This window comes from Papio anubis, chromosome 5, assembly GCF_008728515.1.
Source record: "Papio anubis isolate 15944 chromosome 5, Panubis1.0, whole genome shotgun sequence".
In the NCBI taxonomy this organism is placed as follows: domain Eukaryota; kingdom Metazoa; phylum Chordata; class Mammalia; order Primates; family Cercopithecidae; genus Papio; species Papio anubis.
The window spans coordinates 105556899-105581984 of NC_044980.1; the positions used below are offsets into that span (position 1 = coordinate 105556899).

Below are 25086 nucleotides of genomic sequence, written 5' to 3' on the forward strand. Positions count from 1 at the left end.
TTCATGGGATTTATATTCCACTTTGGAAAACAATGATGAAGAGAGACAGAAAATTAAATAAATCATAGATAGAGCTTTTCTGATCTCAAATGCTTAGAATATGAAACTCCATGATGTGGTAGAAAGTTTGAGGATAGCACCAGTGTGTTGATAAGGTGATCATGGAAGGTGTGATCTTTGAAAATTCAACTGTTTTTTTTTGTTTTTTTGTTTTTTTTTTGAGACAGAGTCTTGCTCTGATGCCCTGGCTGGAGTTCGGTGGCACATCTCGGCTCAGTGCAAGCTCCGCCTTCCAGGTTCACGCCATTCTCCTGCCTCAGTCTCCTGAGTAGCTGGGACCACAGGCGCCCGCCACCACGCCTTGTTAATTTTTTGTATTTTTTGTTTTTTTAGTAGAGACAGGGTTTCACCATGTTAGCCAAGATGGTCTTGATCTCCTGACCTCATGATTCGCCCACCTTTGCCTCCCAAAGTGCTGGGATTACAGGCGCGAGCCACCGCGCCAGGCCAAAAATTTGCTATTTATGCCAAAACCTGAATGACACAAAGAACTAGTCGTTTGAAGATCTGGAAGCAGAATGTTTGAGGCTGAAGGAAAGTTAATTCTAAGACATAAGAAAGAGGTGGGTGGAAAAGGATGGGAAAAGTGATAAGAATGGGATCTAGATTATGTAGAGTTGTAAACCAAGGTAAGGAATTTAAAATTTATTCTAATTTCACTGGGAAGCCAATGAACAGTTTGAAGTTTTTAAGGGCTCATGTCATTACATTGGGTCCACCCAGGATAATCTCCCGATTTTAAGGCCAGCTAACTAATAAACTTAATTTTACCTGCCGTGTTCCTTTTACCATATAATGTAGTATATTCACTAGAGTAACACCAGAGGGCAAGTCTTGAGGGCCTAAATGCTGCCAAATTTTGTATGCATAGGTTTTATTTAACCTAATAACTATTTAATATCTTACAAGGGCAGTGAAGCAGAACTAACTTAGGGTAGCTGAGTTGTTGAGTCATCACAGTTTTTCTGATTTCTTTTGCCTTTACTGATATGCCCGATATGCCCACTCCTTGGCATTACCTCTTATTTGCCAGTGCCCATACGATAACCGCAAACTGTTTCTGTTTAGTTATTTAACTAAATTAACATAAAGATATCTCCTGCATTTAAAGAAATTTTGTTCTAGATATTTTCCAGAGAGATCTGTATTTTCTCATGGATAAAAATTTATGAGTGGATTCATTGTAGATTCTAAAAGGACATTTTCAAACCTGTTTGAGTGTTCTTATTTTTACCTATTCTGATTATAATTCATTCATTCAATAAATATCAAGTACCTACTGCTGCAGAGCCAACTACTATATAGTAAGCATCAGAATGATAACAGTTGAACAAGTAACTTCTTATGAAGGATGAGGCTTGAGAAAGTACAAGGTGCTCTGAGAGGTACCTTAGTGAAGGAAACTGCTGCTGAGACATGGAGGATGAGGCAATATAGTCAGCATTGGCTTTGAAGTCAGACTCCCATTTCACTGTTGGTTGAATTTGGATACTTTTAAAAATTTCTTTGAGCCTAAATTTTCCATGCGTGTGAATAGTGATACCTTTATCTCTCTAGAAGTTTTGTTAGGATTAGATTAGATTGAATATATGAAAATGCCTAACATAATGTTTGCCACTGGTTTAGAAGCATATTTATCATGAAACTAATAAAGTTTAGTGAACCTAATTGCATGGCCCTTTCTAAGGCCCTTGCAGGAGCAGCCCTAGCAATCTTGAATTAATTTATGTTTTTCTTAAAGACCCTCCCACCCACCTGCCCCTTTATTATAGTATTATAGGCTCCTGGTCACCACAAAATCTGAATCTGCTTTTGGCCACAGGTTAAGTGAGAAACAAATGTTAATTTCTCTCTCCTCTAATGTTGTAACTTCAGTTTGTGTCCAACCTAGAAGTACTTAACTTTAAAAAAATGGAAAGAAATTATATATATTAGGTTGTAGGAATTTTATAAAATGCAGAAAAACTAAAATTCCTGTAATTCCTAGGGAGGAAATGTGATATTTTATCTCTCCCTGCTTTTCCCTGTGTACATATGCAATTTATTTTTTAAAAGCTAGTTTATATCATATTAAACACAATATTCTGCATTTTCACATAATATATGGATTACATAATTATATATCATATAATTATATTTTACAACATAATTTTGTCTTGTAAATGTGCCAAAAGTATAATTAACCAAGCTGTTGTTAGTAATCATTGAGGTTTTTTCTAACATTTCAGTAGTATAAGTAATGCCGAATTACAAATCTTTGTAGAGGTATCTGTATATAGGATAATTTCTTTTAATTGGCTTGCTTGAGTATAAGAATTGTCCTTGTCCATTTTCTGCTACTATAACAAAATACCTGAGACTTGGTAATTTATAATGAACAGAAATTTATTGGTTCACAGTTACAGGAGCTAAGACGTCCAAGAGCATGGCACCAGCATCTGTTGAGGGCCTTCTTACTGTGTCATCCCAAGGTGGAAGGAGGAAGGAGAGGAGTGGCCCAGAGCAAGCAAGGGATCAAATTTGTAGCCTCAGGCTTTTTAATAAAAGACATTAATCCATTACTGAGGGTAGAACATTAATACCTCCCATTAGGCTCCAGCTCCCAACACTGTTGCATTGGGGATTAAATTTCCAAAACAGGCTTTTGGGGTACATACTCAAATCATAGTAAACATTTTAAACATTTTAAAGACTTATGTGACCTCACTGACCCTACAATATTATTTTAAAATATCATTGCCTATTTTTATAGTACTCTTGTGTTTATTTCTATTTCTTTGATCATTTGAAATAGTAAAACATTCTTCCATGGTTTTTTGTTTTATTTTGTTTTGTTTTGTTTTTATAGACAGAGTCTTGCTCTGTTGCCTAAGCTGCAGTGCAGTGGCGCGATCTTAGTTCACTGTAGCCTCCGCCTCCCAAGCTCAGGTGATTCTTGTGCCTCGGCATCCCGAGTATCTGGGACTACAGGCATGTGCCACCTTGCCTGGCTAAGTTTTGTATTTTTAGGAGACACGGGGTTTCACCATGTTGGCCAGGCTAGTCTCAAACTCCTGGCCTCAAGTGATCTGCCCACCTTGGCCTCCCAAAGTGCTGGGATTACAGGCATAAGCCACTGCACATGACCAGAACATTCTTCTATGTATTTATTAGTCCTTCATATTTTTTCTCATGTTAATTGCCAGTGCTTATGCAAGATACCTGGAAAGCTTTTGACAGGAAGAAGTAAGTTTCTTTCTCCTCTAAGCAAGTCCTGAGGCTGTGTAACACTCCAAATTAAAAGGCTATTTCAAAATGGTTTCCCTACTGTAGTGCAGTGGGAACTTTGATAGCAGAATCTAAAGCAGCGCTTGGTGTTTCTCACCCCTGGCAGCACATACTAAAGCTTGGGCACTACCCACAGATTGTTTCTTGGTGTTTTAAAAGCTCCTCAGAGTACTGAAGGTATTCTGCAGTGTAATAACTAAGCTCAGAAACTCAGTCCCATGGCTGCATCACCACATTCGTTTTTCCACATACAGAGTTTTAACTTAAAATATTCCATTTCCTCAGTAGAAGGTTATATTTTACAATAATATTATTTAACAATTGCTATACTATTATTCCATGAGGGCATTTTAATTGAATGCCTTTTGCGGGTTAATTTAAAATCACTTCTTAAAATAATATTTAATGAACACCTATGTAGAAAACATTGTGATATACACCATGAGATATGAGAGAAAATCAGGTGTGGGCTTTTCCCTTGGGATTTTTATAGTCGGGAATGGGATAGGAGGTGTATATACACAAGAACAAAATGTATTTGTGCTATAAAAGATGGAGGAACAATGAAAGGAAGAGGAGATGAATTGATTCTAGGTGGATTGCTGGATTACTTCGTGGGAATTTATGTTTAAGCCAAACCATGATTTGGGCCAGTAGAGCAATTAATCATCCTTTACTTTAAAAAATTCAGTTTTTAAAGCTTGTTCATAATACATAATGATCCTTATTACAGCTCTGCAAGATAAGTCAGTTATTCCCATTTTATAGATGAAGGAGTAGTCAAGTCTTAGAAAAATTAAATGACTTTTCCAGTGTTATCAAGCTACAAAGTGAAAGATTCAGAACTTGACCCTAAGTCTTCAATCTCCATATGCTGGAGCCTTCTAAAGTATCTCAGTAGAGTAGCAAAGAGCTATACGAGCAAGAAGCTATAAGTTTTAGAAAGGGCTGATTAGTTAATTTTATTATTAGGATGCAAATTCTGAAATAGTTGGAGATAAAGCTATCGTATGGTCAGCAGAATAATGGCTCCCTACAAATGTCTGCTTCCTAGTCCCCAGAATCCATGAATATGTTAGGTTATGTGACAAAAGGGAATTAAGATGGCTAATGAGGTAACTTGAAAATAGGAAGATCATCCTGGATTATTGAGGTGGGCCAAATGTAAGGGTCTTTAAAGTGTAGCGTAGCTTAAGAGTGGAAGAGGGAGGCTGAAAAATGAGAGTCAGAGAAGGAAAGTTGAGAAGGAGCAAGGTCAGTCCTACAGAATGAGAAAGACTCAATTCAACATTGCTTGCTCTGAAGATGAAGGCAAAGTGCTATGAACCATAAAATGCAGTGGATCTGTAGAAGCCAGAAAGGATAAGGAAACAGATTCCCCCTTGGAGCCTCTAGAAAGAAGTGCAGCCTTGCAGACACCTTGATTTTAGCTTAGTGAGACCCATTTTAGACTTCTAACCTACAAAACTGTAAGTTATCAAATTTGTGTTTTAAGACACTAAATTTGTGGTAATTTATTTTGGCAGCCATAGGAAATTTAATACGCTTAGGATGTATTTTAGTGTAGGAAGACTAATTAACATGACCTCAGGGCACTCCATGACTAAACTCCAAACTGTCTCAGTTCCACTGTCAGCAGTGGAAAGGCATGGAATGTTCTTGATCAAAAGTGTGAAGAAGGCCGGGCGCGGTGGCTCAAGCCTGTAATCCCAGCACTTTGGGAGGCCAAGATGGGCGGATCACGAGGTCAGGAGATCGAGACCATCCTGGCTAACATGGTGAAACCCCGTCTCTACTAAAAAAATACAAAAAAAATTAGCCAGGCGAGGTGGCGGGTGCCTGTAGTCCCAGCTACTCGGGAGGCTGAGGCAGGAGAATGGCGTAAACCCGGGAGGCGGAGCTTGCAGTGAGCTGAGATCCGGCCACTGTACTCCAGCCTGGGTGACAGAGCGAGACTCCGTCTCAAAAAAAAAAAAAACAAAGTGTGAAGAACTATTTTGATGTTTGCTGATTAGAGAGGATATTGGCGAGAGGAAAATTAATTAAGATTCTGTTAGATGCTAGGAACACTTCTTTTGAGACTCACTCCTTGAGGTAACATAGAACATACAGGTAAGTCTTGCCCGTAGAAGACTATGAATATATCTCCCGGTCCTGAGTGCTACTCACGTCTGTAATCACAGCACCTTGGGAGGCCAAGGCAGGAGGATCACCTGAGGTCAGGAGTTCGAGGTTACAGGGAGCTATGTTCACGCCACTACACTCCAGCCTCTGGGTGACAGAGCAAGACCTTGTCCCTAAAAAAAAAAGGGAGATAGTTAGATGGATGGATAGATAGATATAGATAAAGATAGACACATAGGTCAAGATCTCCCACTTAGTTTATACATCACTGAAAATCTCATTGCCATTGTAACATTTCACCTCGTTCTCGTATCCCATGAAAAATACAGAACCAATTTAGCACACATCTAACTTATCTCTTCTTAGACTTTTCCATCGTACCATAACTAACTATAAATCCAAACACAAAGGTTTCTAAATCTGAGCTTTATTTGATGCCTTAGTACCTGTAGAAGTTAAATTTACACTAGTAACTTTTTTTTCAATGCATAATTATTATTTTGAAAGAAAAAAACTTGTTGATATCTGTAGGCATGACTCTATTCTATGTCTAAGGCCTTCAGTAAAGAGAAATAGTTTATCAATAAAGTACCAGAGTCAATTAAGGCGACTGAAAGGAGCACTAATTTTAACTCATTTTACACTAGTTAATATTGTCTGTATTCTACTTGTCAGTTTTTTAAACCACAAGTCTTAAATTAGGCCAAAAGTGCCTAGGTAAAAATGGAATGGAAAGGATTTTGTGTGTGTGTGTGTGTGTGTGTTTTTAGATAGAGCCTTGCTTTGTTACTGAGGCTGGAGTGCAATGGTGTGATCTCGGCTCACTGCAGCCCCCGCCTTCCAGGTCCAAGAGATTCTCGTGCCTCAGCCTCCCAAGTAGCTGGGGAATGGCATATTTAAGACATTAAGAATCCTATTAATTCTATTTAGTCATTTTTTTTGTAGCTGCAGAAGGTTCAGAAGGGTTTTTTAAGTTGAATTATATGTTCATATTTACAGCATTTACATATGAAACCATTTACTAAAAGCAGTGAAGCTGGTTATAACAAACACTGATACTGAAAATAAGAGATATGTTTGTCAGTGTGGTCTTTAAACAGTATTACACAATTTATTTCTGTTTCATTTTGATCAGAAAAAAATTGCATATATATAGAGAGAGATGTGGTCTCTGTTGCGCAGGCTGGAGTACAGTGGTGAGATCTCAGCTCACTGCAACCTCCACCTCCTGGTTCAAGTGATTCGCCCACCTCAGCCTCTTGAGTAACTGGGACCACATGTGCGTGCCACCACAGCTGGCTAATTTTTTTGTATTCTTGGTAGAAATGAGGTTTTACCATGTTGCTCATGCTGGTCTTGAACTCCTGAGCTCAAGCGATCTGGCCAAGCTCAAGAGATCTGGCCACCTCAGCCTCCCAAATTCCTGGGATTATAGGCATGAGGCACTGCACCCCGCCCAGAAAATATTTTTAATGCATATATATATATATGTAGTATAAATAACATCTTCAATTAAATAGAGATGGCAGAAGCTTTATTCTGAGGTATGTACAAACTTGGTAACACAAGGTAATGCTTCAGTAATTTTCCATGTTGAAATTTGGCGCAATATACTTTGATTATATATCTGTGTTTAATTATGGTTTTTAAAATAGCTATGCAGTTTTAAAAATTCAAATTAAACTTTTGTGGGAACTCTACTGGTTTGAAAAATATTACTGAATAATTGGCAACATTGTAAAATATAAAATTTTTGACTTGGCTTTCTTTTAGATTTGAAGCATAGTGACTAATAAATATATAATTGTCATAGTTTTCTTTACAACTCTGTCATTTAAGTCACTGATGAGTATCTGTGATACATGCAGTAAAAATTTAGACAAACATTTTGGCTACAAATTGGTTTACTAAAAGCTTGAATCATAGTCTGAGTCAAGAGTAATAGGCTTACAATTGTGTCTTAGGGTACTAAGAAGTTCTTTTGAGGAGCTTTTAAATTGTATTCTTTGTTTTGAAAAAACTTTTCCTTCTGGAAGTTCTAGGCCTTATGAGAAATTACCTATTCTGAATTTGTCACAAATAATGACGTAAATAAGTCCTGTGCAGTGAATCATGTGCTTTCAGTAAGAGGATTTTGAAAGCCTTTTGTAAAACGAAGTCATTCTCATAATAGAGTTATTTAGGATAGAATCAAATTGATTTACATGCTTTATTTATTTCAAATATGAAGGGAAATTGTTTCTAAATATATTTAAACTTTTAATAGAACAGTAGTATGCCATCAGTGTGGAAATAACTCACTTGTTAATTAAATAAATATTTAGGGTATATTTGCTATATATCAGGCATTATAACACAAGGACTAATGAAGGAGGAAAAAAAACAAAAGCACGAAAGAAGAGCAGAAATAGCTCCATAATCTCACTTTCCGGGGATAACCTCTACAGACATTTTGTTGAGTGTCTATTACTTTTCTGATATATACATTTTTTAATAAAATGGAATTGCCTCAAATATGCTGTTTAATAGCTTGCTTCTTTTCATACTATTTGAAAATTGAGAAAAGATATAATGTATCTTTATAATATGCTTCATTTAAAAACTTTAAGTTTAAGCCGGGTACAGTGGTTCACGTCTGTGTCTGTAATCCCAGCACTTTGAGAGGCCGAGGTGGGCGGATCACGAAGTCAGGAGATTGAGACCATCCTGGCCAACATGGTGAAACCCCGTCTGTACTAAAAATACAAAAATTAGCTGGGCATGGTGGCAGGTGCCTGTAATCCCAGCTACTCAGGAGGCTGAGGCAGGAGAATCGCTTGAACCCGGGAGGTGGAGGTTGCAATGAGCCGAGACTGCACCACTGCACTCCAGCCTGGCAACAGAACAAGACTCCATCAAAAAAAAAAAAAAAAAAAAAAAGTGAAATATAGTATCCTTTTAAATTTTAAATAGATAATAGAAACTGGTTTCCCCCCATTTAAACCAGAATTTAAGTTTAACTTTATAAATTCTTGACAATTTGGATTTTGTCATTCAACCTCATAAAATTAGTTATTTAAGCTTCACCTGGTTAGGTTTAAATGCAATGCAATTTGCGTTAAAATACTACATTAAAGCCTCAGATTTGTAGTTGCTAACAGCACTTCTATGTATGTGTTAGGGACTGCTCTAAATACTGCTTCATATATATTAACTCCTCTATTCTGTACTTCTATTCCCATTTTATAGAGGAGGAAATTGAAACACTGAGAGGTTAAGTAACTAAAGTTGCAGAGCTAGAGTGACAGTAGTAAAGCTTCAACCCAGGCAACCCATACTTCAGAGTTCTCATCTCAACTGCTAAGCTGCTAGCATAGCTTTTCTGGTAACTATTTTTAATTCAAATATAGTTCCAGTGAGCTATCTAACAAGTCATCACTCTAACAACTCGGTGACTTGTAATGTAAAATTATTCGTTGTAATACATTTAATATAATTGTTTCTTTGTGCTGTGCTGCAAAAATCATAGCAAATGAGATGTAATTTATTACTCTCCCTCCCACCTCTATTACTCTCCCTCCCACCTCCAGCATCTTGTGCTAATCCCTCTGCCCTGCGGACCTCCCCCCACTCTATTATGCGTGTCAACTCCCATCAACTTCCTTGCTTGCTGGGGACTGGGGCCGTGAGGGCATACCCCCCGAGGGGTGCGGGGCTAGGGCTAGGCCGGCTGTGCGGTTGGGCGGGGCCCTGTGCCCCTCTGCGGAGTGCGGGTCGGGAAGCGGAGAGAGAAGCAGCTGTGTAATCCGCTGGATGCGGACCAGGGCGCTCCCCATTCCCGTCGGGAGCCCGCCGATTGGCTGGGTGTGGGCGCACGTGACCGACATGTGGCTGTATTGGTGCAGCCCGCCAGGGTGTCACTGGAGACAGAATGGAGGTGCTGTCGGACTCGGAAATGGGGTAGGTGCTGGAGCCACCATGGCCAGGCTTGCTGCAGGGGGAGGGGGAAGGTGGTTTTCCCTCGCACTGTCTTAAACCGATGGTCTTTCCTTGGCACGGGGTCCACTGCCGCATGCCAAACGAGGAGGCAGGGGCGTAGCCCCCCCCCCCCGCCCCCCACTGCAGCACTGGAGATGGATTTCCTGTACTTCAGATCCAGGGTTTTTGACAGAAGAGGAAGAAGGGGGAGGGGTAGAAGGGTTAAGGGGAGTCTGCTAAGAAAAAGCTGTTTTTGAAACTAGAAGGGGTTTTTGTTTTTATAATGCCATTTGACAGAGTGGAATAACAGTATCTAAGGAAACGGGTAGAGGACAACAAAGAATGGGTATATTCATGACGAGGAGCAAAAGCTCTAGCCCATTGAAAGGCTTCTTTTCCTCCCTGGCGACAAGGACACATGCAGTGGTGGCCAAAAGAGAGAGGAGACAAAACCGCTGCAGATGGCTGATGTGAATCTAGTGGAAAGAGCTACTGGGAATGAGAGAAAGAGGAGGAGGCAGGTACTGCAGAGCGTGAGTGGTGGTGTTGGTTGATGAAATATTGGTCACCAGTAGTGTGCCTGCTTTTGTAAAACATCTAAGTAAACTCCCTGTGAATAGGGTGGCAAAAAGATACCAGTGTCTTTGTTAGTTACAAAATGCAGTGGTAGTGGCTTTTTGCGGATGACTGCAGTAGTGCTTTTTCTCCCTCTGTTAGGCTGAAAAGACAACTGCAGAGGAATAAGAAATCGTGCAGCAAATGCTGGGGGTAGAAGCCCATTTACAAGAAGCCATAGTTTATAAATGCAGCCTGAACAGGAGAAAAAAAATCACTGTTTTTTAAAGTAGGAAAAATGTCAGGCTATAAATGTTTTGTCAGTGGAATGTATTGGACACTTTGATTCTACATCACGAAAGAGATGCTCAAATTCTTTGATTTAACATAAATCCTATAGGAAATCTTAATAAATTATGTATGAAACAGTGGATCTTTTCCTTTGTTAGTGAAGCTTTTATGCCATTAATTAGGTCATTCAAGAGCAAACCACTTTATAATGTAAATTACTTTATGAAAAATTATGGTGAACAAATTTTTGTAGGCCTAATATTTAAGACCTATATTTAAGTAATTTTATATTTCTCTTTGGTTGCTTTTAGATAACACTGAATAAAGTCTACAGGCAAATATTTTAAAGCAACATGACTTTTCTTCTAGATGTATTTCTGTCTAGTGAATTCTCATATACTCTTGATATAAAGTGTATTTTGTTGAGCTTATTTTTTTTCCTTTACCTAAATGTAAAAGCCTATCTTTATGCATATTTATAGTAGCCAACCTGCCACTCCTCCCCACTCCCTGAACAAGGATGGCAGTGGCTTTGTAAAGCCCTCCAGGGTCAGTGACAGTGCCTCTTTAATAATGTTTATGTAATAGAAAGTCCTAAGATGACCTATTATATTGTTTTAGTAATATTTTCAAGATAATACAGAATTGGGCTGGCTTAGATAAATAAGATACATAAATTTTTCACTGATAAATTTAAACAGTTCTTTAAAAAATTATATCTGTTTTAAGAATTACTTGATCATGGATATCAGGATTGGTAGAACTTAGGAGCCGGGCGTGGTGGCCCATGCCTGTAATACCAGCTAAACAGGAGGCTGAGGGAAGCTGAGGCAGGAGGATCACTTGAGCCTCAGAGTTCAAGACCAGCCTGGGCAACCAAGCAAGACCTTATCTCAAAAAAAAGTACTTAGAGTCTCTTTTTTTAAACCTAATGGAAACTATAGCTAGAACTAAAGATGTCACATTAAAATTCCAAATGAAGTTTAACAGCTAATATTACTTGGTTCTTTGAATTTCATTAGCATAGTGTTTGAGAGTCTATAAAATTATTATTTTTACATAAATTACCTTCTTTTACCATTTTAACAGCTCAGTGTAGCATTATTTTTATTTTAAATGTTAGAGACTCCTAATCAAGTATGTTATGACTTTATCCAAGGTCAAATATTGTATAACAATGTGAAGAACCTAAGTCTTCTATTTTATTCTCATTCTATAAAACTATAATGCCTCTTATTACATACATACAAAATAATATATAACAGAGGTAATTTGAAAAGCAATGTAAGTCACTGACAAATTATTAAAAAAATGAAAAGGCAATCCTACTTGGTTGTGAATTTTTATCTACAATATAAGAATGCTTTATAAAATACCTGGTGACTAAGCAAATGGAGAAGCAGCAGTTTTCATGATGACATTCATAAACAACTTTTTAAAGATCGTGTTATTATCATATGAACACATCTAAATAGAATAGTGTTAGATTGAGAGGTTTTTCTGAATTAAATAAGAAATAAAGAACTAAAGTTTATTTCATTCCTCTTGTAGTATATCTAATCTATGACTGAACTGTTGGCTTTAGTGGTCTTTGAAATTATTCACTGATATGGCGTGAATTGTGCTATTAAGGAATTTAAAATTAAATATTTATAAATGTTTTATGAACTGAATTTAAGCTATTGAAGTTTTTGTTTTTTGTTTTTTCTTTTTTTTTTTTTTTTTTTTTTGGGGTTGGGGGGGGCAGGGTCTCACTTTGTCGACCCAGGCTGGCGTGCAGTCGCAAACATGGCTCACTGTAGCTTCAACCTCCCAGGCTCAAGTGATGCTCCCGCTTCAGCCCCCCAGGTAGCTGGGACTACAGGCGCACACCACCATGCATAGCTAATTTTTGTGTTTTTTGTAGAGATGGGGTTTCGCCAGGTTGCCCAGGCTGGTCTCAAACTTCTGAGCTCAAATGATCCTCCCACCTCAGCCTCCCAAAGTGCTGGGATTACAGGTGTAAGCCACCATGAAGTTTCTCATTTGCATTAATTGCTCTGTAGATTTTACCATTTTTGTCTGTTTTATAAACTATTACTCATTTTATGACATTTAACCAATCTTTTATACTTGTGTATGTTTAAATGTTCTCTTCAATTTTGATCTCCTTTCTCCCCCTTTTCTTGTATTAGAATCTGAAACCTACTTATGTGGCACATAAAATGGGATAGAGTATTATGGTTCAGAAAAGATGGGTAATAGTTTAGGAAATACATTCACTACATATTTATTAGGATACCTTCTAAATATCATCTATGAAAGATGCTGGAGTCAAATAAGACATGTAAACTAATCTCTAAGAAACTCATGGTAGAATTATGTGAAATTTCATTGCAAGTTAAACACTGCTTTGGCTACTCCTAGGATATTTAAAGATTTATATAATCTAAGATATCCTCTAATTTAGAAGAATATGGTGGATTGCTCTTTGAAACACCGCTTTTTCATAAGATCTGCTTAGAGTCACAGAGATTTTTTGAAAACTAAATTACTTTTGAAGTACTAAGTATCTTGAATGTACAATGAAAACTTCCGTTAAGTGAATAGATAATGTTCTCAAAAGCTGATTTTGTAAATCAAATCATACATCAGTTGGTACAAGATAAGCCTTCTCCCCTTTATTCTCACACCCTGCTCCCACTCCTCGTGTTTTTAAATATGCATACATTCTTGAGAAGTAGTTATCATCATTTTGTGAATCTATTTTTTTACAGTTAATGAGATTTTTTAAAAAAAATTTATTGCGATAAATATACATAAAATTTACCATCTTAAGCACTTTTAAGTGTACGGTTCTGTGGCATTAAGTACATTCACATTGTTGTGCAACCATCACGACACCCATCTCTAGAAATTTTTAATCTTCGCTAATTAAAACTCTGTGCACATTAAACACTAACACGCCATTTTCCCCTCCCCCAACCCTTGGTAACCACCACTCCACTTTTTGTCTCAATGAATTTGACTATTCTAGGAACCTCAAATAAGAAAAACCATTTAATATTCATTCTTTTGCAACTGGCTTATTTCACTTAGCATAATGTCTCGAAAGTTTATCCATATTGTAGCATGTGTCAGAATTTCCTTCCTTGTTAAGTCTAAATGATGTTCCATTGCATGTATATGGCACATTTTGTTCATTCTTCTGTCAGTGGACACTTCAGGTTGTTTCCACCTTTTGTCTATTGTGAATAATGCTGCTACAAACATGGGTGTGCAAGTGTCTGCTTGGGTTTTACTTTTTTGTGTGTACTTAAACCTGTGTTTTTAATTTACATAATTTTTGAACATTATTAACTCAATACTGTTTTTACGATCTATCCATTTTACTTTATGTCTATCTAGTTTGTGATGCTAACTCTGCTGTATAGTATTCTATAGTACCTATCACTGTTCCTCCAGTGAAGGCCATAAGTTTTCTCCAAATCCCATTAACCACAAACACCTTTATGGTATACATTCTTGTACATGTTGCCTTAGGGACTATGTTATTTACGTATTTCTGTATAACAAATTGTACCAAAACTTAGTGGTTTAAACAGTTCCTGTGGGGCAGGAATTCAGGAATGTCTTAGTTGGATGGTCTGACTCAGGCAGGATCTCTTATAAAGTTGTAGTCACGATGTCAGTCACAGATAAAGTCATCTGAAGGGCTTGACTAGACTGACGGATCTTCTTCCAAGATGGCTAACTCGCATAGTCTGTTTTTCATTGGCTACTGGCAAGAGACCTCAGTTCCTTGTCATGTGGGCCTCTCCATGGGGCTGCTTGAGTGTCTATAACATAGCAGCTGACTTCCCTCAATGATTCTAACAGAAAGGCCATTTATGACCTAGACTCAGAAGCCACACACCATCGCTTCTGCTGTATTTTCTTTATTAGAAGTGCATCACTAAGTCTAGCCTACCCAAGGGAGGAATTAGGATCCACCTCTTAAAGGAGTAGGGTGAAAGAATTTGTGATGTATTTTAAGATCATTACATTGACCAGTGAATCAGTTTCATTGGATTTATCTCTGGTAGAGGGATCTCTGGATTATAGGGCATTGTTTCCTATTTCAGATGTAACAAATTAACACAAATTTAGTGGTTTAAGACAACACAGATGGATTATCTTGCAGTCCTGGAGATCAGACACGGTTTTCACTGGACCGAAATCATGATATCAGTGGCTTTGCATTTCCTCCAGAGATTCTATGGAAGAATCAGTTTTCTTGCTTTTCTTCAGGTTCTTGGCATTCCTTGTCTCATGGCCTGTTTCTCCATCTTCAGTGCCAGCAGCGTTCTAAATCTCTCTCTGAATCTGACCCTCTGCTGCTCTTGTCACATATTCTTCTCTGACCCTTTTGCCTCCTTCTTAAAAGAACCTTTGTGATTACATTGGGTCCACCCAGATAATCCAGGAAATCCTGCTTCAAGATCCTTAACTTAATCACATCTGCAAAGTTCCTTTAGCCACATAAGGTAACACATTCATAAGTTTTGGGAACTAGGATTTGGTCATCTTTGTGGGGCCATACACAGGCATACTCATCTGTTCTCCATTTTTTTAAGCTGAAGGATTTTTTTAGTTATTTTTACTTTTGCGAATGAGTGTTACTTCCTTTTGGTAAATTCAGATTTTCATTTACCAAGTTTGTTTAAAGTATAGTGTAATATATAATGATCACCAAGATGGTAAGCAGATACTCATTGTTCAATTAGATGCTTGATTTTATCATCACTTAATGTATATCAGTGTATCAGCTACTTCTGACATAGTCTGTAATAGAAACGTTAAAGCAACACGGCCTTATTAAATTTCTCTTTGTACCTTGTAGACTTGTTATAACACCATTTCCGTGGGCGCTCTGTTGAAGCTTCAGCTTCCTTACACTGTGAAGTCACTAAAGCTTGATGTTGTTCCATTCCATATTTATACATCGTACCTCCTTCTGTTGTTCCCTGATTCCTTTGCACTGTATTTCAGCTAAATTAGATGACTATCTCTTTCCCCAAATATATATATCATTTTTCCAACCTCTGACCTTTTATCGTTCTTTTCCTTCTCCTGGAATACTGTCCTCATACTTATGTTTGTTATAATCATGCCATCTCTTAAGTTCCCTTCTAAAATGGCTTTTACATTTTGAACCCTTTCCTCAGTTTTCTCAGCAAGGTATGACTTTTGTAGCATTCTCTGTCAGTGCTTTTCAGCCCAAATTTGGCCTTGAATTCTAGGTGATTTCATCTTAGCCTGGGTCCCTTGTCAGAGTCCTGAGGCCAGGCCTTTTGTGAAATACTTTGGGAAGTCATCTAGGGGATATAGAAGTATAGACCTGAAAAGAGTGAGACAGAGAAAGAAGGACAGCTAGTAGAAACATGTTCTCAAGTTGGTCATCACTTTGGACAGTTGTGGTTTGACCTGCCAGGACTTTCTGAGGGACCATATAGAATGTAACTCTGAATTGTCCACCCAAGGGTAAGATTTGTATACTAGCTCTTGTTCCCCTTTGGTCAATAATTGCCCCATTAAGTGTTTAGTCTTTTATTGGTTGTACATGCATTAATGTTGGGAACACAGTGAGGTGTCAGAGATTCCCTAGGACAGAAAACAAAGGATACCTCGTGCCCCTGATGTGCCTTTAGTTTCCATCTGCAGTAAGCCGATTGCTGCAGCCAAGACAGTGTGAAGTTGGACACAAAAATCTATTTGTATACTGATCCTATTTACCCATTCTCTTGAATATTCCCCCCTTTGCTAGATAATAAGCTACCTGAGAACAAGGAACTTGTCAACTTACTTTTCTCCCTATATTATTTTCCCAGAGCCACTGTAATAAAGTACCGCTGACTGATAACTTAAAAGAATAGAAATGTATTTTCTTACACTTCTGTAAGCTGGAAGTCTGAAATAATGGGTTGGGAAGGTTAGTTCCTTCTGATGAGGGAGAATCAGTTCTGTGTCTCTTTCCTAACTTTTAATGGTTGCCTGAAATCCTTGGTATTCCTTGGCTTGAAGCTTCCTCACTCCAATCTCTGCCTCTATTATCACATGGCATTCTCCCTGTGTGTCTCTGTGTCCCTGTTTCTTCACATGGTCTTCTTACAAGGTTGCTGAATTATCTCGTAAGCAGATATTCATTGTTCAATTAGGTTCTTGGTTTTATCATCACTTAATTTATATCGATGTATCAGCTACTTCTGACATAGTCTGTAATAGAAACTGAGAAACATTAAAGCAACATGGCCTTATTAAATTTCTCTTTGTGTCTTTTAGACTTGTTGTAACACCATTTCTTTTTTTTTTTGAGACGGAGTCTCGCTCTGTCGCCCAGGCTGGAGTGCAGTGGCCAGATCTCAGCTCACTGCAAGCTCCGCCTCCCCGGTTTAAGCCATTCTCCTGCCTCAGCCTGCCGAGTAGCTGGGACTACAGGCGCCCGCCACCTCGCCCAGCTAGTTTTTTTTTTTTTTTTTTTTTTGTACTTTTTAGTAGAGACGGGGTTTCACCGGGTTAGCTAGGATGGTCTCCATCTCCTGACCTCGTGATCCGCCCGTCTCGGCCTCCCAAAGTGCTGGGATTACAGGCTTGAGCCACCGCGCCCGGCCTAGACTTGTTGTAACACCATTTCTATGGGCACTCTATTGAAACTTGATCTGTCATTGTCTTACCAGTCATTGAATTTAGGGCCCACTCTAATCCAGTATGATCTCATCTCAAACTTGATCCATTTATGAAGACTCTGTCCCCAAATAAGGTCATATTTGATGTAACATTGTTTGGTGTTTTTTTTTTTTTTTTTTTCCTCTGTTGCCAGCCTAAAGTAGCTTCTGGGCTCAAGCAGTCCTCCCAACTCAGCCTCCAAAGTAGCTAGGATTACAAACATGTGCTTCCACAGCTGGCTAATTTTTAATTTTTTTTCTTAAGGACAGGGTCTCACTATATTGCACAGGCTGGTCTCGACCTCCTGTCTACCAGTGATCCTCCCACCTCAGCTTCCCAGAGTGCCAGGATTACAGGTGTGAGCCACTGTGCTCACACCTATAACATACCTTTTTATGAAACACAGTTCAACCCGTAACACTCCCTTAATACTTGGTACCTTGTGAATAATAAGATACCTAAATATGGTACATTGTGAATAACAAGGCGTATTGTTTTACTCTTTTAATGGAAAAGTCATCTTAGACATTCTCTGAATTTGTGCCCTCTCTTTCTGTTGTCTGCCCTCTGTGGCTGATAATGCACCCTTTCTGTTCCTTCTTACATGTATATTTGTCTTTTATGTGGCTATCGCTGAGTAAAGCATTTTGGGAATTACAAAAGCTAAGTATTAGATATAGACCTTGTCTTCAAGATGTTTATGCTCCAGCTAGGAAGACAAAACACCCCAAGGTAAAATGGAATAATTAGAGAACAGTTAGGCCGAATTGTATAGTATTTACTGTTCAGTTAGCAGGAAGATTCATTATTGGCCAGAGATGTCAGGAAGGTTTTGTGTAAGCAACTGAGCTGGGCCTTAAAGGATGAGAATATCTTATAAGAGCAGAGGAAAAAAGGATGTGGTATTCAGAAAGGGGAAGAGTTATAAACAAAAATGCAAAGGTAAGAAAGAGTTTGTAGAGAAAAGTGAGGAGAGACTTACTTGAGGAAGGTTATCTTGGAACTTAATAGGCATTAAGTTTGGAAGGTAGACTATTATCAGATATAATAGATTGTGAACACTGGACCGAAGTTATACCGTCTTTAAGAGCATGAGCATTAAAAACAAATACAGATTTGAATTCTGGCATAGCCTCTTGATCTGTGTTCTTAGGAAAGTTATCTACTGTTTTGAAGTTCCATTTTTCTTAACTCAGAAATGCGTAACACTACCTCATAGGTGGTTGTGAGGATTAAATGAGTTAATATATAGAAAGCATTTATAGTACATCGGATATTGTAATTACTAAATAAATATCAGACTTTCTGAATTTCACATATCAAATACACGAAAAATTACAAAGGATTTGTAATTTTTATATATATAGGATTTAAATAATATGCTATAGTCAGTAAAGAGTTATAGAACTTCATATACTTTTCCTTTTAAAAACTTTTTAGTACAATATCTATGAAAATTAGTCATGTTCTTGACTACAAGACAAACCTTTAAAACTTTTCAAATGGTAACAATTTTATAAGCAATAGTCTTCCATTAATCTAATAAACAATATATCAATGACAATAAAAAGATGACTCAAAAAGCCTTATATACCTAGCAATCGAGATGAATCTTTGAAGTATGCCCTAGATCAAAGAGGAAATCAAGATGGAAGTTATGAGTTATCTAGAAATAAAGAGAAGAACTCTTCATACTAAAACCTGTGGAATGTAGATAAGGCTGTACTAAGAGAAAAACTGATGTCCTTAAAATTTATATTATTAAGGAAGAAACGAATAAGTGAATGTTTAAGTGAGGAAATAAACGAATTAATATTCACTTTATTATTATTATTTTTTTTTTGAGATGAAGTCTCACTCTGTCGCCCAGACTGGAGTGCAGTAGCACAATCTTGGCTCACGGCAACCTCCACCTCAAGCGATTCTCCTGTCTCAGTGACACCCCCACCACCCCATAGCTGGGACTACAGGCATATGCCACCACACCCAGCTTATTTTTGTATTGTTAGTAGAGACAGGATTTCACCATGTTGGACAAGCTGGTCTCAAACTCCTGACCTGCCTCCCAAAGTGTTGGGATTACAGGCATGAGCCACCACGCCAGCCTTTCACTTTAAATAACTAAGTAAGCCAATGGAAAATAAGAGGATATAATTAGTAAAGATAAAGAAATTGATAAAATAGAAAATAAAGTAGTGGAAAGGATATGTTGATGTTTTTGTTTGTTTTGGTAAACACCAATAAAATAAATGAAACCCTAGAAAGTTTAAAGGAATAAAAGACAAACAGAACACCAATGAGAAAAGATACCTTCAGATAAAGAATTTTTAAATGAGAGAATATATACAACTCCGACAATACATTTGTAAAACTAGAGGAAATAGTTTACTAGTGAACTATTAATGAATAAAATTAATACAAGGTGGAGAAAGCATGAAAAGACTAAACCTCAGAAGAAACTTTAAAATACTTTAAAAAAATCTTAGCTCTAAAATGGCACCTCTTTTGAGTATCCATCACTTTGATAAGAAAAAAGGCACCTTCTGATTTGAATTCTAGCTGACTTTCAAAGGATAGATACTATTCAAACTATTCCAGACCATATAAAAAGATGAGACATCTATCAGTTCATTTTGCAAACTAGTGTAAGCTTAATTCAAAACCTTATTTCAAAATACTATAAAAATGTAAAACTATATGTTTTCTCTTTAAAAATTCTAAGTGAAATATGAAGAAATCAACAGGCTCATAAAAGAATAAAACATGAACAAGTGGGGTTTATTTCAGGAATGGAGGATAGGTCAACATTAAAAAATCTTATAACTGCATCAAGAAATTAAAAGAAAAACGATTTGATTATACAAAAAAGTGCTATTTATGTTCAGCAGCTAATACTAATAAAAACTTTAAACTCAAGGGAAAATGCCTAAACATGTTAAAAAATTTACTGAAATCTAAGAGTAAGAATATCAAATAGTGAAATAATATGCCATTCTTATTAAAATTGAGAATAAAATAGTTTAGGTGAGATTTTAAAGTTTCAAGCTAACAATAAAACGTGAAAAAGAGGTGAGGTATAAATGCAGGAAAGAAGAGTCACAAGTATCACTTACAGATTATATGATTGCATACCCAGAAAATCCACTGGAAATCCTATTAGAATTCATAGAATCATCTGATAAGGTGGCCACACAAGCATTATGGGTTAAATAGAATTAGTAGCTTTTATATGTAGTAACAATATTTGTTTTTCTTTATTTCTTTTATTAAGAGATGGTGTCACACTATGTTACCCAAGCTGGTCTCACTCAAGTGATCCTCTGGCCCCAGCCTTCCAAAGTGCTGGGATTACAGGCATGAGCTACCACGCCTGACCATTAGCAGTATTTGGTGTGGGGTGGTATTCACAGCAACTCAAATAGCCAAAAGTCCAGGGATATATTTGATATGAAATGTATAGAGGCATAGGACCTTTTTCTTGAGGGGGAAAAACCCTGGGAAATTTGATTGCAGAGCCTGAATTATTCATGAGATGTAGTAAGACTTAGTATGGAAATGTGAGCCTGTCTGAAATTAATATGAATATAATACAGTTACAGTTCTAAGTATGTATGAGAATTGAGCATATAAGAGATACATTTCCATTCAGTGGAAAAGAAATGGTTTGTTTAATAGTGCTGATGTAGTTGCACTATTTATTACTACTTTCAGTTATCCATACGAAACACAATAAAGTTAGACCACTACACTCATGCCATACACAACAATAAAAATGCCTTATGGATTAAAGATCTAAATATAAAGTAAAATTTCTTATTCAAGCTAGTGAATTAATCTCCCAAATTTATCACCTCTTTCGCATAAGACCCCATTAAAGTGATAGTAAAAACGAAATAAAGATGTGAGCTTACAATGCCATAAAGAGTAAGAGACATTCAAATTGACATTGTAACAAATTTCTGGAAGATGAAGAAATTGTGGGAATTAAAATTGATTGCTGAAAAAAAAATCAGGGATTCTAAGACTTCCTTAGTTCTCTGTTCTTTCCAACATGGCAGGTTGGAAATTTAGTATTTAAAAGTAAAATACTAATTTTAGTATTAGGAATTTCTTAATGGCCTTTGAAATTATTTGGGTTACCTTGGGGTGTTTGAAAACCCAAATTGGGAAATTATGCTTTAACCACCAGTTTTTGTAAATTAAGTTTTATTAGAGCACGGGCATGCCCATCTAATTATGTGTTTGGGGCTGCTTTTGTGCTACAGCTACAAAGTCAAGTAGTTGCAACAGAAAACATATGACCCACAAAGACTTATAATATTTATTATCTGGCCCTTACAGTAAATGCTTGCCAACCCCTGCTCCTGGTAATTGGGATGGGCGTCTTGAGACCTGCCCACACTTGGTATGGGCATGGATAGGTCTAGCCAGTGTTATGTAGCTATTTACAGAATGTAAGCAAAGGAAAGAGTGGGGAAAGAATGCAACAGACAGAAGACTGAATATCACCACCTAATGGGGCCTTAGTAGGGAAGAGAAAGAGAAATAGAAAATGGTTGTTAAAGAGAAAAGAATTAAAATGGATGAGGTGAATTCTGCTTGGAATTTAAAACTTTTTTGTGTATTACTGATTTTGTATCTGGCAAGCATAAAATTTTTATATTTCTAAGATTTTTCTATTTTGTTTCTTTCCAATCATTACACTTTCTCTTTTTTAAATTTTACTGTGTGAATTAGGACTTCCAGGATTACGTTGACTGAAAGTGTGGATAGTAGACATCTTATTCCTGATTTTAAAGAGAATGTCTGTAACATTTCACTATTAAGAATGAAGTTTATGGCTGGGTGTGGAGCGCCTGTAATCCCAGCAGTTTGGGAGGTGGAGGCAGGCGGATCACTTGAGGTCAGGAGTTTGAGAACAGCCTGGCCAACAAGGTAAAACCCCATCTCTGTAATCCCAGCTACTCGAGAGGCTGAGGCGTGAGAATTGCTTGAACCTGGGAGGTTGCAGTGAGCCCAGATCGTGCCACTGCACTCCAGCCTGGGCAACAGAGCAAGACTCCATCTATTAAAACAAACATACTAAAAAAGAATGAAGTTTACAAAATTAGCTGGGCATGTTGGCTTGTGTCCATAGTCCCAGTTACTCTAGAGGCTGAAGCAGGAGGGTTACTTGAGCTAGGGAGGTCAAGGCTGCAGTAAGCCTAGGTGACAGAGCAAAACCCTGTCTCAGAAAAAAAGAATGAAGTTTACTTTAGCTTTGACAGTTTCCCTCCTATTTCCAGGTTTTTATAGAAAGTTTTTTCTTTGAGATGGTTTTTCTTTAGTATTTTCATGTAGCAAGTGACACATATAAATGATCTTATATTGCACTCTACTCGCAATTCTGGAATAAACTCAGCTTCATTCTGCTGTAGTTTCTTTACTGTGTGCTATTGTATTCTGCTTCCTGATAATTTCGTTTAGATTTTTTGAATCAATATTGGTAAATATTAGCCTATAATTATTCTTTTTCACACAATCTTTGACCTTTATGTCATGGTTAGATTGGCTTCATGGAATGCATTGGAAAATATTTCCTATTCTTCCATCCTTGGAAGCATTGTGTAAGATCGGAATGATTTGTTCCTTAAAAGTTTGGTAGAAGGTGTTTGCAAAACCAATCAGATATGGTGTTTTGAAGGATTTGGAGGAGGAGGGCAAAGATACTAATACTTACTGCTCCAATTTTTTTTTTTTTTTTTTTTTTTGAGATGGAGTCTTACTCTGTCACCCAGGCTGGAGTGCAGTGGCGCGATCTTGGCTCACTGCAACAACCTCCACCTCACGGGTTCACGGCATTCTCCTGCCTCAGCCTTCTGAGTAGCTGGGACTACAGGCTCACGCCACCACGCCTAGCTAATTTTTGTATTTTTAGTAGAGACAGGATTTCACCATGTTGGCCAGGATGGTCTCTATCTTCTGACCTTGTGATCCACCCTCCTTGGCCTCCTAAATTGCTGGGATTACAGGCGTGAGCCACCGGGCCTCGTCCAATTTTTTAATAGTTGTAGAACTATTAAGGTTTTTCTGCTGCTTCTTGAATCAATTTCCCCTCCCTAGAATCTTTGTTTTAGTATGTTTGGAGGTTGTTTTCTTTTTTCTCTCTCTAATCATATTTAGTTTTTTTGTTTTTTTTTTTTTAAATCCAAGTTTTTCTTTTCTTTTTTATTTTGGTTCATTTTGGAGGATTTTCTTGGTTTTTTTTGGTTTGTTTTTTTTTGTTTGTTTGTTTGTTTGTTTTTTTGTTTTTTTTGAGATGGAGTCTTGCTCTGTCTCCCTGACTGGAGTGCAGTGGCACAGTCTCGGCTCACTGCATCCTCCACCTCCTGGGTTCAAGCTAGTCTCCCACCTCAGCCTCCCAGGTAGCTGGGATTACAGGCATATGCCACCACACCTGGCTAATTTTTTGTATTTTTAGTAGAGACAAAATGGGGTGAAACCAACATGGGGTTTCACCATGTTGGACAGACTGGTCTTGAACTCCTGACCTCAAGTGATCCACCCACCTCAGCCTCCCAAAGTGCTGGGATTACAAGCGTGAGCCACCACCACCTGGCCAATGCTTTGCTTTTCAAACTTTTCAAAGGGTATGTAATAAAAAGGAAGACTTACCACCAGACACTATACCTTGATTCTATAAGCAGTGACTGTATTTTTGAATGTTCTTTAAGTGATATTTTTTATCCTTTTGCACTCCTTTATTTTTACTGGAGCAGTAGGGACCACATGAGACATTAGTGATCAGCATTCTTTTTTTTTTTTTTTTGGGTTGCGGGGGGAGATGGGCTTTTGCTTGTTTTTTATGTTTGTTTTGTTTTTCATCAACTTCATTTTTACATCAGCCTCATTCTTCTTAATACCGGTGTAGTATTTCACTGTAGAGATGTGCACTATTTTAACGCAGTTGTGCTTTTATAGCAAATAGAAATTTTCCCATTTGTTTGAAGGTACCCTAAGAATCTCCTTTATTACTCCTAGTCTAGTAACGGACATCATTACTTTAGAGAACTCTACTTGGCCCTCTGTGTGTCTTACACCCATTAAATTAAAATTAAAATGTTCCATACCATCCTTTGAAGAGGGTATATGCCATTTAAATATCTTTACTTAAAAAAATAAAAGTCTGCTCTCATAAGCAATGAAATGTTTTTCAAACATTTAAATCTCTGTTCCTTTTTGCAGGTTATCCTAGTGTATTTTATGAGTAATATATGCAGTTTTTACTTTTTCTTCATGGCTGTCCCATTTCCCAGCACCACTTTAAATTCCATCTTTTTACGAATATTGAGATACTGCTTTTATATACTGAATTTATATATATTTACTTCTGGATTTTAAACATTGTGTTCTCGTGGTTGGTCTATTCATGTACCGGTATTGTAGCTTTTTAAAAAACTTTTAATTTTAAATAACTTTGGACTTACAGAAAAGTTGGAAAAATAGTGCAGAGTGTTTCTATATACCTTTTACAGATTCCCCAGATGATTAACATCTTATATATCCCTACTACAATTATCAAAACAAAAAAACTGATCTATTGGTACAATATAGTTAACTACATATATATATATGGTTTTAATTATAAAGGCTTTGTACATTATTTTAATATGTAGTTTACTGCCTGATCTTTAATATTTTCTATTTTTTTTAATATCTAGCTGCAGGAAATAAAAACTTTATATAGGGTTTTTGTTGGGACTGTAAAATTTATACATTAGCTTAGGGAGAAATGGCATCTTTATGTTGCTGAATCTTGGTATACCAGAATAAGATATGCCTTTCCATTTGTTGAAATCTACTTTTCTATCTTTCTCGTATATGTTTTGGACTCTTTTTGTGCAGTTTATGCCCAGATATTTTCATTTTTTATTGTAAATGGGATCTTTTCTTTCATTTATCTTCTGTCTGGTTTCTCTCCCCTATAAAGGAATGATTTCTGTATATTTGGTACTATACTATATTACCAAATTACATTATTATTATAATATTTTATTGATGCTTTTGTATATTCCAGGTATATAATTATGTGGTCTGTGAATAATGTTCCCTTTCTAATTTTTTTCTAATTTTATTCATTAATTTGTGTTGACTATTGTGACTAATAGA

General features: G+C 37.1%; 1 protein-coding gene across 19 annotated transcripts in view; it reads left to right on the forward strand.

Annotated features, from left to right (window-relative positions):
• APC (APC regulator of WNT signaling pathway) overlaps positions 1 to 25086 on the forward strand; it is a 148335-nt gene that overhangs the window by 20915 nt on the left and 102334 nt on the right. For 3 of the 19 annotated variants that reach the window (XM_031666394.1, XM_017959775.2, XM_031666389.1), the window contains exon 1: positions 9317 to 9390. The exons of 6 other annotated variants lie outside the window; for them this stretch is intronic. Coding sequence is in view for 8 of the 13 variants with exons in the window: in XM_017959771.3 (XP_017815260.1) it covers positions 9244 to 9390; positions 9822 to 9929 (255 nt within the window). In the remaining 5 variants the exon portion in view is untranslated. Of the gene's footprint in view, positions 1 to 8422; positions 9391 to 9821; positions 9930 to 25086 lie in introns of those variants that run through there. 10 more of the 19 variants (XM_017959770.3, XM_009208893.4, XM_017959771.3 and 7 more) reach the window with 9 other exon arrangements.